The sequence below is a fragment of the Mastomys coucha genome, unplaced genomic scaffold (genome assembly GCF_008632895.1).
Source record: "Mastomys coucha isolate ucsf_1 unplaced genomic scaffold, UCSF_Mcou_1 pScaffold21, whole genome shotgun sequence".
Classification (NCBI taxonomy): domain Eukaryota; kingdom Metazoa; phylum Chordata; class Mammalia; order Rodentia; family Muridae; genus Mastomys; species Mastomys coucha.
The window spans coordinates 85,214,446-85,229,449 of NW_022196904.1; the positions used below are offsets into that span (position 1 = coordinate 85,214,446).

Genomic DNA, 15,004 nt, shown 5'->3' on the forward strand with positions numbered 1-15,004 from the left:
CACACACACACACACACACACACACACACACACAAAGACTCGACTGTATGTTTTTACCTTTCTTTCCTTGGTGCTTCCTCCTCATCCCCTGCATGCCTCATCTACTGCTCATTTCCTCATGGACTTGCCTTCTGGCCATCCCATAGTTAGCTCCCTAGCTCAGGCCACACCCTGACCTTGGTGAGCATCAGCACATTCTTGCCTTAGCAGCACTGCCACCTGCATATTTTCTCCGTACTTTTATCAGCTCAAGTCCAGACAGGCAAACAGAAACCATCCCAGGTGTTTCAGCCAAGGGAATCCAATACAGGAAATCCATTGCACAATCGAGGAAATGGCTAAGAAACAGTCCAGGGATCAGCTGCGGCAGGCAATCCCTCTCACTTCTAGGCTAGAAGGACAATGAGGAGGGAACAGTCATCGACAATCAGGAGGAGCTGGAGCCACTTTGCAGAGTGCCTCTTAGGCCCTGAAACAACAGAGGGTATGTGGTCACTGCTGGACATATTATCTAAGATGAAGTAAGACAGGGAGGGAGCCAAACCTGTCCAGGATCCAGTGAGCTAGGGGAGACCAAGAAAACCAAGGCTCCCTCTAACAGGGAAGGACAGAGAATGGCAGTATGGGAAATAAATCAGAGTCAATAGCCAAGTCCTTACAATGGCTGTTTAGACTTCTCATATGTATCCATTGGCTTTGTCCAATGCTGAACTGGACCCCTTCATTCCTGAAACCTGCTCTTTTCTGATTTCTCTGATCATGACAGCTGCCTCCTGATAAAGGCCTCCTGTTCCAATGCAATCTCCTGAGTAGAAAGACCAAAGATCAGGATCTCCCTTTACTCTGGGGAGGGGGCAATGAACCCTTTCACACCACAACCAGAGTCAATAATTCTGGCTCCTATATGTAGCTGCAGTCCCGACTCCTTTAGAGAAGATCCTGCCTCTTTTCTTTCATGAACTCCTCCAGGTCTGATGGTTCTGTTTGTCCTCACCACCATGGCAACCTCCAGAGTTAAACTAGACCTTGAACAATTATCTTTTGATGTACAATATTACACTCATCACTCAGACCCCACTAACCAGGCAAGAGCCCTGTTCAGGAGCTATTGAGGAAAACAAGTGAACTGCATCAGGGGCTTCGCTTCTTGTCCAAGAAGGGTAATCAGTTCCACCTTTTCAGCTCTGTGAGAGCATTTCCCTCCTCTGCTCACTGAGAGCCCTTACTGCTGGCATAAGAGCTCTGGACAGTGCTGGATGAGAAAAGAACAAATCTGAAGACAGAGCAGAGGAAGAAATGAAGGTCCTTCAGTTGCTGCAGCCAAGGAAACATGAAACCTGAGAAAGGATTTATGCCTGCCTTTTGTTTTTTGTTTTGCTTTGGAGCATTGCAAGGACCCAGGCACACAATTGTGTTTGGATTGGGAACAAAAGCATAACTTTACAGAAGAAAATCCTTTCCAATTTTATTCTGGCTGTTAGGTGGATTAAAGGAAGCAGAGAGAGGAGTGGATTGTGCAAGGCAGCAGCAGCATCCAGGCAGGTCCCGTCTGGGATGTGCTAGGACAGCATTTGCAGCAGTGGAATCCCGTGGCCTTTAGTCCCCATCCTGATAGATTCAGCATCAGGTGGAATCGTTTGTGTCACTTTTTCTTAACTTTAATATCGATGGTAATTATTAAGTATTTATAGCAGTATTAGCTGGGATCTATTCCATTGTACTTACAACAGTGACTTCCCACTATCTCACAGACCAAGAAAGAAAGAGTTGGCTGACCCAGCTGGAGACAAGGCAAAGTGCAGTAGAGTTAGGATGGAGTACTAATCCTACGGGTTTGTCCTGTGCTGTGGGCACCTCTGGTTTGGTTCTTTTGAGCTGTATGCTCCTTTCTCTCTTGCAGATTTTTTTGATATTATCATGATAAAATACATAATAAAATCAACTTTAGTAGAGAAGGATTAATTTTTGCTTGACTCTCAACCTTCTTAATGATACAATCCCTTTAATACAGTTCCTCGCACTGTGGTGACCCCCCCCCAACATAATATTATGTTGTTGCTACTTCCTAGCTGTAATTTGCTACCTACCTTTATGAATTGTGGAGTAAATATCTGATATGCAGGATATCTGACATATGACTCCAAAGGGGTTTTGACCCACAGGTTGAGAACCACTGATAGCACATCATGGCGGGAAAGGCAGGGTGGTGGGAACTTGAGGTGTGTGGCTACATTCCATCAACAGTCTGGAAGCTGAGAGAGAGGAATGCTGATGCTCAGGTCACTTTCTCTCTTTATGCAATCTGAGGTTGGAGTCCTCGGGATGCTACTGCCCACATTTAGAATGTGCCTTTCTACCTCAATCAACTCAATCCAGACACTCTCTCACAGACAAGCCCAGGGGTCTCCATGGTGATTCTAAATCCTGTCATTTTGATAGCAAGATTAACTCTTACACTCTCTGTGTGAGTTTCTGAGGGCTGTTGTACCAAAGCCGTAGTATACAGGAATAGGACAAGCAACAGAAGTGTGCTTATTCACAGTCATGGAGGCAAAAGTCCCGGGCCAAATGACAGCAGACCTAGGCCTCCCTGAAGACTCTGGAAACAGAGATTGACATTTGGGAATGTCTTGACCTATGATGGCATAAGTCCCATTGTCGTAGGCTGTTATCCCATGCACACATCCATCTGCCTCTGTGCCAGCATTACCCCCTTTCTAAGGACACCAGTTTACCCAGATGATAGTTTTATTTTGATTAGTAATAAAAAGGCCTACTTCCTACTGGGGTTTGGATTATAGTATATATACTGTGAAGGATACATAGTTGGCCTTCTCTCTTTTGGAACCCTGCAATAGCACTTCTTCTCAGCCATGACAGACAGACAGACAGACAGACAGGCTGACTGATACACACACACACACACACACACACAGCAAACCTATGGGAACTCTTGCAGTTCATGGTATGCTGTGTCTGACATTGTGAACCAGCTATACATAAATGTCAGAACTACCAGAAAGGAAATAGAATAGAAAAATTGGCTACTATCCCTGGACAAGAAAATGGCAGATGAGCTCTAACCTTCTTTCCACAGCTGGCTTTGCCCACAGAGGCCCTGCATAAAAGCTTCTCACTCCCTTACAAATGTGGACATCCAGTTAAATATTCATTGAGCTTAGAACTACATATGTATTTAGGAAAATATATATGCACATACATATATATAACAAAATTAAAGAAAATGAGGCCATAAAATAATAAAATAAATTGATAGGAAGATTGCATAAACCCATCTGCTGCCTTTAATATCCCCACCCTGGGACCCCAAGCATTTAAAATATGTAAGTGCTCACCCTAAAACATTCCATCACAGCAATATGATGGAGCATCTAAGATGGTTTACATTCAAGGTTGATGGCAGAGAGGAAGTCAGATGAGAGAGGAGGCATGTAAGCAAGCAAAGGGCTCTTATCTAGATCTGTCCCAAGCAGGACAATACAGATTGGCTTACATTACTGCCGTCCTCTTTGGAGGAGGTGCCATTCTGGATTTGAAAGAGAGTCTGTCTGTGAATTTATGTATGGTCGTGTGTGTTTACTCTTTGTCTGAACACTGAATCACCAGCAACTGCACCTACCATAATCTGCTTGGATTAGTCTAGAGAGATAGGCTTCAAAGATCAGTACTACAAGTGAACTCGAGCATTAGTATGCCTTCTCTTCTTCTGTTGACTTGAAAATTGAATGAGCCTGGTTTTTTGTTCTTTGTTTGTTTGTTTGTTTGTTTTTTCCAGAGTCAGAGAAGAGAGCTTTTACTGAGTGTTCATCCTGATGCTGCACTGGGCTGGGCTGACCCGCATGCGCAGCAGTGTTTAGATCTAGTTTGGAGGCTCTGTTCTTCCCCTGTGAGGCCTTGTGGGTGCCCCTACTCTCAATCTAGTCTGATTCTGGGCAAAGAGCTTGGAGAGCTGGCAATATTAAGAGGTTATCAAGTGGGATAGCATCTGTAATTGGCTTGGATTGGAAACCAAAGCTCTCAGCACAGCAACAAGGTGGAATATTTTGAGCTAATGATATAGACAATAACGAGCTGGTTTTCTGGAGCATTGCTTGTGTTCTGGAAGGTCTACATCCCTCTTCAAAACAGGCTGGTGACAGGAAATCTCATAAGGGCTGAAGATTCTGTGGCTTGGTTGGGTCTCAGAAATCAGGCATCTAATATGGAAGGAGGATGTACAGATAAGCTTGGAATCCAAAAACGGTAGCCATTGCAGAGAAGCATCCAGACTGCAGGAAAGAAAGATGAAAAGCTAAACGAATGCAGGACTCTGGTCAGGAAGGTGGGGCCATAACTGTGAACATCTCAGTACGGCTGCAGAACTTTCTTCCTCCTCACACCCATTTCTTCAGCTGTGGAGAAGCTCAGTTACCTTAAGTCGCTGCCATGATCTAATATCCAGCAGAAGGATCTCCAGGAAAGAAGCGTTTGTTTGGCTTACAGTTTGAGGGAACAGTCCATCATAGCTAGGAGGCATGGGGGAGGAGCCTGAGGCAGCTGGTCACATTGTATCTGCTGTCAGGAAGAGAAGCGAGAGGAGTGCAGATGCTCAATGTGCTTTCTCCCTTGTATTCATTCTGTGACCCCAGCCCATGGAATGGCACCACCCACAATTAAGGTGAGTTTACCCACATGAATTAGTTCAGTCTAGAAAATCCCTCGCAGGTATGTCCAAGGAATTGTATCCTAGCTCATTCTAGGTCCTGTCAGATTTAATTAATATTCACCACTACATCGTCCTTGATGAGGAGCTAGCAATGCCCAGAATGTGGTATATTAAAAGCCAAGAAGAGCACCCAAGTGCCTGAGGCAGGAGGATTGTCATGAGTTTAATGCCAGCTTAAGCTATACAATAAGAGTCTTTCTCTAAAAATAGATAAATAGATAAATAGGTAAACCAGAGTAGTTATTGCACTATCTATTGTTATTCCATGGCACTCATTATTTTCACCTCCATTTAATAAGAAGCTAGGAGATTGGCTTCAGGCCAGAAAGCTGGTGGTGCTCCAGGTAAGCTCAGAGATGAGCTCACTGTTAAGGGAGGATTGCCTGGAGGACTCCCCATGTACTTGGAGCGTCTGTTAAACTTAATGTCACTGTGACAAAATACCCAAGAAAGTCAAGGAAAGTCAAAGAAAGTCTGCTCCCTTTGTCTCATAGTTCAGAAGTTTCAGACCAATGACAGATGGGTCCAAATCTTTGGGCCACACTAGTGAGTTAGTTCATCCGTGAGCAAGGTCGCACCAGTGTCCCCAGACATTCTGTCTCACGCTTGGGTCTCAGTGTGCACAACAGACCCATACTTGGGCTTTCAGAGCCCACTGCTTCTGTGATCTCAGCTTTCGCTGGGATGTGAGAGGAGAGTGAGCACTCTGACTGAGATGACGCTGCTCCCCTCCCCCATTGGTGTAAATAATGGCAGTGGCTGTCATTTGGGACCAAAGAACAGCCTATCCTTTTGGTCTATCATCCTTTAGGGGAGAGACTAACAGGAGACAAGTTCTCTGTCAAGATGGCCCCTGAGATGATGGAGACACAAACATCCTGGGGCATGCAGGATGGGACACTTGAGCGGAAGCTGGGTTGTTAAGTGGACACGTTGTGTACAAGGTCAGAACATGCTTCTAAGCACACTGGCAAAGAAACAAGCAGGGTTGAGAGCATGTCTCCACTGCTAGCTAGCTGAAGATTTTGGAAAAAGCAACCTAGAGCCCCCTCATAACCTCCCCCCTCATCAGCAAGTCAGAGATGATAATGCTTGCTTCCTGCAGCTACTTAGAAAACTCACAGAGATCGAAATGCCTAAGAGTCAGCCAAATGCCGAGCAGATAGCCAGGAGCTTCCTCCCCTAACCACCTCCTCTTCAGACTCTTCACCTGACTGTAGCATATCTCCAATAAAACCACACCTCTTCTCAAAGGCCTTCTTGGCCTCCCATTGCTAAGCAGTACTTGCAGATCTGACTTGGTCCTCGGGACCCTGCCTGTTGAAGCTTTCATATCCTGTGTTATAATGTCTGCTACCCTGTATATAGCCACACTGAGGGATGAGTGCATGAGTTCGCCCCTTCCTCTCTCCCTCTACTTTTACTCCCTATTCTTATCCCCTGGGGTAAGACTGAATTTCCGCAGCACATGCTCTTGTCAGCCAAGGAGATCCTCTAATTCATTATGTGTTCAAGTGTTCCTTGCAGTAGTGTTCAAGTGTGTGCAGGTGCACAAATGCATATGTGTGTAAAGGTCAGATGCCAGCCTTGGTAGCTGTTCCTCAGCTGCTTTCCACTTTTTGTTTGTGTCGTGGTTTCTCACTGGCCTAGAACTTCTCACCAAGTTGGTTAGGCCAGCTGGCTTCCAGAGGTTGGACTATCTCTGCCTCCCAACTCACTGCTGCTAGAATTATAGATGCCAGACCTGCGTGTGTGTGTGTGTGTGTGTGTGTGTGTGTGTGTGTGTGTGTGTTCTGTCTGTCTGTCTGTCTATCTGTCTGCCTCTGTGTATGTGTGTTTTGTGTAGGTAGGCAGACAAGGAAAGAGGGTGAGAGGAAGGGAGACAGACAGACAGACATATTCTAGAGATCCAAATTTAGTTCTTCAAGCTGTTAGGTAAATGCTTTAGGGACTGGGCCATCTCCTCAGCCCTCTAGTTTGATTTAGAAGAAGTTTTTTTGTTTTTGTTTTTGTGTTTTTTTAGTTTTCCTCCAGATTTCTTTTCATTATTCTGTAGCAGTTCGTGAGGTTTATAGATCTTGGCCTAGGAGGACGGGAGTCCCTATACTTGGGCGGAGCCTGGAAATGTTCCTGCCTGATAGCTATTCTCTCCTTGGAATAATTAGAATTTACAGTAGAGAAACATCTGAGACACAGAGAGAGTTGGCAAATTTTCACACTTACAAGATTTTTGTTTTTAATGGGAATTGCTAGTAATTCCTCACCTTATAAGAGACAATAATGACTTCTTAGCAGGGTTCCAAGGTATATTTGGCAAATATGTATTCAGGGAACTTCTCAAATAATGGCTTGAAAACAAAATTCAGATAAATTAAGTGTCTTGACACCTAGCTCTTTGCCTGTAAGCTCTTTCTGCAGAGGGTGCTCGGGGTGTCTGTTATAGTGCACGGACTTGCAGTTTTCAAGGATCTGTGTTCAGACTGCAGTTCCTTTTGCTGAAATCATCCAAGGAAAATGACTTCAAACCTTGTAACCCCTCCCTTCTTTACTAATGGGGTGGAATTTCTTGCACTCATTTGACAATTTATTGTGTAAGGATGCCAGTGGTGCTGATGAGTCAAATTCGTAGTCTTTGAATTTTAGGACAAGAAAGAATTTCATATGCTGCCCAGCTCAGAGTTGTCTCTTTTCTAGTGATCTAACTGAGGCTGAGAAAGGGAATGTGATTTGACAGAGGACCAGAGCAGAGTTTGTTCATGGGCGAACCCATGCCCAGGTGACTCTGAAGTCTATATGGTACATCCAAGTGAAGCAGGTCCATTTCCTAAGCCAAGTGCTGAGGTTCAAAGAGCCAAGGTGCTTTGCTTATGCTCCTGGCAGACCACTGATAGCACTGTCACCTTTGAGCTTCAGCCCCATGCTGTGTGCCTTCCAGCTCATTAAAGAGCACAGGATCAATCCTCTTTGTCCATCAAACAGTTGCTCTTGTACTTCAAGCCTTACACTGGGCACTTGTGTTGCAGAGACTAGCCATATAGCCTCTGCCCTGGAGAGCTTGGGTCTACAAGAAAACATACATGCAGGCAATGACTGTAAGACAAGGTGATTCACTCATAGCAAGGTAAATGCAGTACAGGGCAAGGTTCTCCCGAGAGCCATGGGAAGCAATGGAGATGAGCTGTTTCTTCAAGGTCTTCAGGGTTAGAACTCCACCTGCTTTCACTTCATGGCCGTGGGACCAGGATCAAACCCCATGTCCCAACTGGTACACATTTGCAAAGGGTTCTGGGGACAAGTCTGAGAGAAAGTATTAGAAACCAGTCATGCTTAATCCCTCCTCTTTTCTTCCTCAACAGAAAGCATTGCACCCTGTCCTCTGGGATCCGATGGCCTTGGAGAGGGGGCTGCAGGGCCTACGGACACCAACTCTTCCCAGAGTGCTGTCATGGAGCCAGGTCAGTCCCTGTCATCTCCAATGCTCAGTCATCACCTGTAAGCCTGGGGTCTAGCGAGAAACACAATTTAGAGTCTAGAAATGTATATTGTAGGAGATCAAGTGACAGTGGCAGTGAACTTAATAAGAGGACAAGGGAGGCTGCTAGGAGATGTAGCACCTACTGGATTTGCCTGGTGAACAGATGATAGAGCTGTTGCTGGGCTGGTGTGCCGGCCCCTTCCTCATGTTTCATACTGCAAGCCTGATGAAGAAGGCAGGGTAGGTGGGGTTGGGCATCCAACAAGAATGATGGTGGTACTGGCAGCAAGTAAGTACTATCCAGGACAACAAAGGGTATGGTAGATCGGAGCTCACTCTTGCATCCAGAAGACCAGGGTGTATGCCCTAGAGCTAGTAGTGATGCCAGAGTCATAGTTGGGCATGGGAAGAGAGCAATAGTGGGAGACTGTCAGAAGGGGCCCAAGAAAGCTCCCTGGAAGGGTTTCTTCATATTGCCATGCAACATCGCAGTATAAAGTGGGTAGGTAGGAAATGCACCAAGTGGGGATAAGGCTGGGCTGAGTGGGGAAAAGTGCCATAATGTTTCAAGCTGGAGGAGCGTGGCTCAGAGTAGGACAGCATCAAACATGGAGGCAGAGCCCAATGAAGGAGGCTGCAGAGGCAAGAGAGAGGACAGGGGAGTAAGCGCTAAGTTAGAGAGACACTGCATGGTACATATATCAAGTTCTGATTCTTATTCTTCAAGCAGTCCCATAAGGTGACATATGGGCTCTATTGGACTCCATACTGCTGGAGTCATGAATCAACTCCAGAATCCCAGCAGATAAACAGACTGAGTTTTTACTGACAATAAAGGCTTATGTAGCCAGGCAGTAGTGGTCCCTGCCTTTAATCCCAGCACTTGGAGGCAGAGGCAGGCAGATTTCTGAGTTCAAGGTCTACAGAGTGAGTACCAGGACAGCCAGGGCTATACAGAGAAACCCTGTCTCAAAAAATAAAAAATAATAATAATAATAAAAGGCTTATGTAGTCTGCTGGTAGAGAGCTCTGCACACTACCTGGAACACATGACCACCTTGAAAACCACTGCAGTACTTAGAACTGGAAGGTGTTGCCTATTAAGCACTTTGGTTCAGAAGTGACGTACCCAGTGTCCTAGATCACAGTCTCTTTCTGACATCTAGGGTCCCGGGATCTATGGGAAGCAGATAATGAATAAGTCCTAATCACATTTGCTAGATTAGATGACTATTTCCCTCTTACAAGCTAGCAATTGGGAGAGTCAGAGGCATTCATTGTACTGTCATAGGGCTCCCAAATACAAAATGCTGTGGTTTGGATGTTGCATAACCATCATGTAGCCTGTCAACAAAGACATATGGAATAGTCATCTTAGCCCAGGGAATGACTAAACCAGAGGTGGTTGAAGCATATGTAACTGCACAGGACAGCAAATTCTCTGCCTTGATAGATGGTTCTCTAAGAGCCTCTGAAAGTTTTAACTTTTGCCTAGAAGGGCACTGAAAATGAGATCACATCTATAGAATCCTGATTTACATATCTCATTTAACTCACCTTATCCATGAGCTAGTTTACATGGCCCCATTTTTAAGATATGTAAACTGAGTGTCTCATGCAGGTTAAGAGGAGACACATCAGCTCCTCATCCCTATCTAAAGCTCTCATGCAACAATGACTTGGGTTCCAGTAGAACAGGAACTGAACCTCTCCCACTTCATCTAAACCCTAGAAGCGTAGTCCCTCCGTCTTCCTAGAAGCCTCCTCCAGTTAGGGCTCTCCTTGCCTGCTTCCTCTATATGCTGCACCAAGATAGCATGCAGCACCCTGGAGGCACTGCCTTCAGTTCTGACAAAGGGACACTGAATTGCTCATCCCCATTATGTTGCCACCCACAAAGCTGGGCCTGGAACAAGGCTTGGTGAGCTCATCTATATGACGGGAAGGAAGGAAGACATTGTTCAAGAGTATTTGATTGAAAGCTCTGAATCTGGCAGCAGGGGGTCACCCATAAACCTTGACATCAACGTCTCCCCGGCCTTTCCAGCTCCAGCGTCCACCATCCCATGCCTGCACTCTGTGCTGTGTTTACATTGTCAGATCACTTTGGCCCTTCCCTCATGCCTGTGATCACCTCCGGTTGACGTCTTTCCTTTCTATGTTCAGCACAGAGGCACCTGTCACAGCACTCTCCCCTCCTATCACAGGCCTGACAGAACCTCCTGTGACTGTCTACCTCATGCAGATCAAAAAGAAAAAAGAAAGAAAAAGGAAAAAAATAACAACAAAGACACCACCAACAACAACAAAAAAACCTCTATAGAGGCCCTCCTACCACCCTTGGATTCTCTTTCCACCCAGGTCTCTAGGCTCCAATCTCAAACGCCACTCACCTCTTGCAGGTTCCCTGAAGTACAGAACTGCTTCTGCTTTGGAGCATTGAACATGGGCTTTCCCCCTCACATTGAGAAAACACTTCTGGCCCAGGGAACAAAAAGAAGTAAAAGGCATTGTACCTGTGAGCTGGCCCATGACGGGTGTGATGCCTTTAGTTGAAACACGCTAGCTGCCTCAATGGCTGTAAAGCCAGGGGGTTGATGAGGAATATGTGGAAGGGCAAAGCCTTCCCTACCCTACCACCCTATGGGAAAGACCGCTTCTCCCAGCACAGGTCTTTCTTCTGGGGGAACATTTATCTCCACTTGGTATGTTACTTTTTGCAAGTTAAGTTTATTCATTTTCAGACCTCTCCCATTAGCATCTAATCTCCAGGAGAGCGGGTGCTTCCTTCTTTATAGTTCTCTGAAATGCCTTCACGCCAAGAATGATGCAGTAAGGACAAAATGAATGAATGAATGAATGAGTGAATGGGTGAATGATGAAGTAAGGACAGAGTGAGTGAGTGAGTGAGTGAGTGAATGAATGAATGGGTAAATGGGTGAATGATGCACTAAGGACAGAGTTAGTAAATGAATCAATGAATGAATGAATGAATGGGTAAATGATGCAGTAAGGACAGAGTAAGTGAATGAATGAATGCGTGAATGGGTGAATGATACAGTAAGGACAGAGTGAGTAAGTGAACGAATGAATGGGTAAATGGGTGAATGATGCACTAAGGACAGAGTGAGGGAATGAATCAATGAGTGAATGAATGGTGCTGTAAAGATAGAATGAGTGAATGAATAAACAAATGAATGAAAGAGTGAATGGTGCAGTGAAGGCAGTGAGTGAACTAATGAATGAATAAGTGAATGGTTCAGTAAAGGCACACATAGTGAATAAATGAATGAGTGAGTGAGTGAGTGAGTGAGTGAGTGAGTGATGCAGTAAAGACAGAGTGAGTGAATGAATGAACAAGTGATTGGTCAACAGTTTCCACAAGTTGCTCACTTCCCAACAGGCCAGTCCCAACAGGACTTGACCAACTCTGAGGCCTCAAGCCAGGATACCCCATTTTTCTCTCTCTGCCAGCCCAAGAGGCTGAACTCCCTGCACTTTACACAAGCATTGTCCCATCCATCCTCAAGTCCTGGTCTTTGAGCCTGCCATACTGGGAGGTCCTGGTTACTGCCTGTTGGCCTCATCAGGGCAGAGGGGAAATTTATCTTCAGCTTCAGCCCAGAGCCTCTTGGCTTTTCCTTTTCAAGTCCTCTTTGCCTGGAGTCAGGCACTGGGGAGCCCCTGGTTATCAGCTAGGCCCCCCTCCTGCTTACCACCTGCCTCAGAGCTCAGGAAGAGGAGGCAAATGGGACACTAATGAAATTCAGAGTGAAACTAAATCTGGAGGTGTTGCAAACAGCATGGAGGAGGGAGACAGGACTTAAAAGGATCTGTCTGGGACCAGGGGAGCCAAGGTTGTAAACAGCCAGGATCAACTTCATAAGGACCCATCTTGGACAAGGCAAGCAGTGTGACCCAGACCGACCTCTTTATCTCTAGGGGTGCCACTTTACAATCTTTAAATTAGAGACCTTTTAATTGATGGACTGACTTATTCATGCTTTCTCATTCCAATGACAAAAAGAGTTAGACTTACAGTTAAAGTCAATTAATCCAATAATCGAGACAAAGGCATTTAATAAAGGGAGAATGTTTGGACTAAGAGAAGGGTGAAGAAAGTGAGACCAGAAAAGAATGCACAGGAGAGGGGCTGCAAGCTGGTGTCTTGTGGGTGGCAATGATCCTGTGGAAGGTAACTTAGGCCTAGAACCTAAGGAGCTTTGGGAATGAGAAGCTCAGTGCAGATGGTGGCGTTAGGGCCTTTTCAGATCCACTGTTCATTCATTCAGTTACAGGCATTCACTACTTCACACAAGGCGTATCACAGGCTGTGCTCTCTGTGGATCTCATTAAACTCTTTAAAAGTTCTGCAGGGTGGTCTCTGTAGCCACCAGGAGAATTGGAATCAGAGGCACAGAGTTGCTTATGCTGCCCAGCCTTTCTTGCACCAAAGCTTCCATCTCCTACCTCCCTAAACCTGAGGAAGAGGCTACAGTGGGCTGGTGTGCCACTAAAGGCTTTCACAGGAAGGTGAGGAAACCACCTAGAGGGTAAGAAAGAAGGGGTTGGCCACATCCCACCCTCCAGCGACAAGCTTCCTAATGTCAGGCTCTTGTTTTATTCAATGTTCCCCAAGTCCAAAGTCCGCAGAGGGGTTTTTGTTTAAGCCGATTGTACCTGTTGAGATGCTGTCTATTTATTTGTCATATTAGCAATTAACAATTTAAAATATTAAACTGGTATGCATAACTTCTCTAACATAAAATACCAAGCTGTAATGTCAGCATCAATAACACATTTCTATATAAACTGGGTTCTTTCCCTGGGGAGTTGGGAAATAAAAGAATAGAACTGGATAGGAAAGCATCACTTTATAGCATGGCAGACTTCTTTAATGGTTGGCTCACCCAAAGGTGTCCTTACTCTGTTACCAGTCTGCAGGCTTCGTGCCCATTCATGAGGTAGTGGGAGGGAAAATGAGGAGAGAGCCCTTTTGGAAATAGTTTGATCTCATAGATGACTAAAGGCATCTTGGAGACCAATGGGGACCTATGCACCTATGTTTTGAAAGCCATATGGAGGGACCAGGTGTTGTGGGAAATGCCTTTAATTCCAGTACTTGGGAGGCAGAGACAGGTACATCTTTGTGAGTTCAAGACCAACCTGGTCTACAGGGTGAGTCCTGGGGTAGCTAAAACTATTTAGAAAGATTCTGTCTCAAAAGAAAAAGAAAGAGAAAAAGAAAAAGAAAAAGAAGAAAAAGGAAAAGAAAAAGAAAGGGAGAAAGAAAGGAAAGGAGAAGGAAAGAAAGAAAGAAAGAAAGAAAGAAAGAAAGAAAGAAAGAAAGAAAGAAAGAAAGAAAGAAAGAGAAAGGAGAAGGAAGCAAGAAGAGGAAAACTATAGAGAAATGAGGTCACTGTGACTAGCCTGAGAAATGTGTGAGGGGAGGTGTTATGATCTTGGGCATTGCACAGCTTCAGATGGACCACACCATGCCAAACAGTTCCATGTGAGGTTTATTGAGAGAGAGTGGGGCGAGGTGGTGGCAGAAAGAGAAGAGGGAAGAGAGAGAGAGATCAGGGAGGGCCTTTCTTTATATATGGGTGATGGTGTAATCACAGGTAAAGGTGGGAGGTGAGTCAAGTAGATTCTAGGAATATGGTGGCTGTTGTCTTGGCAACAGGTGTGCAGGTCCCACCTATGTAATGTCACAGGTTTTGGGGGTCCTAATACCAACAAGAAGGGACAGAAATTCTGGGATGGAGCCTGGCTCCTGCAGGAGGCCCATCCTTTATGCTGGTCACCCAACATCTCTCCTTATCCTGGCCCATTTACTCATGCTTTCCAGTGGTAATGGACGTGAAGCTTTTTATGCTATCCTTTATCATCCTCAAGTCCTGGCTAAACTCTGCTCAGCATCCAGTACCCTGGCAGCTGCCATGAGAGTGGGCATTTTGGCAGAAAAATGGTTAAGTACAGGGTTTTAGAAGGAATCTAGACTTGTATGTGGAAAAGGTGCAGTGTCAGATGGGGAGTTGGCACTTTATAGGATTGTTGTCTAGAAGCTAGCAACCATTAAAAGTTTTTCCAGGATCATCTCTTGGACACATATACTTACAGGACCCCACAGTCACCAACAGGCAGAGGAAAGCTTCCCAATTAATTCCAATTAGTTAGCGAACAATGTAGTACCCACTCCCCAGAAAATAAGAGGGGGCAGGTAGTGAGTGCTCCCCATGTGCCAAGCATTCCTCATGTTCCTAGCACAACAGCTCCCTGGGAGAATCCATTATATAGATGAGTATATTGAGACCCTCTCCCTCCTTGATAGTAAGTGGCAGAGTTGAGATTCAAACCCAAAGCTCAAGCCAGCCTGTCTAGGTTATGGCTCATGACTGTGCTTCCTCCTCCCCATCTGAGCCTGCCATCACTGGTTTAGATGTGGGTGCTTATTGCTACATAATCGCTTTTGAAATAATGGAGTCCAGGACTGAGGAGGTGGCTCCATGGGCAAAAGCATTTGCTGTGTAAACAAACACAGGGATCTGAATTTAGCACCTACTGAAGAAGCCAGATATGGACATATGCACCTATATCCACAACATTGTGGGGGGCAGAAACAGGAGGATTGCTGGGACTGACAGCAGAACTTGAACTTCTGTGAGAGACCCTGTCTCAAGGGAATAAGAAGATAAAGTGGACTGCTGGGTAGCTTACTTTGGCCTCCTTTCATGGGCATGTGCACTACCTAACACATGAGCACCACAGGCACATATACTATATATATATATATATATATA

At 45.3% G+C, this 15,004-nt stretch overlaps 1 protein-coding gene across 7 annotated transcripts in view; it reads left to right on the top strand.

Moving 5' to 3' along the window:
• Tenm4 (teneurin transmembrane protein 4) overlaps positions 1–15,004 on the top strand; it is a 702,050-nt gene that overhangs the window by 211,516 nt on the left and 475,530 nt on the right. For 6 of the 7 annotated variants that reach the window (XM_031387401.1, XM_031387403.1, XM_031387408.1 and 3 more), the window contains one exon: positions 8,083–8,181. The exons of the other annotated variant lie outside the window; for it this stretch is intronic. In XM_031387401.1, the coding sequence (XP_031243261.1) occupies positions 8,172–8,181 (10 nt within the window). In that variant the 5' untranslated portion in view covers positions 8,083–8,171. The remainder of the gene's footprint in view (positions 1–8,082; positions 8,182–15,004) is intronic. 7 annotated transcript variants of the gene reach the window in all.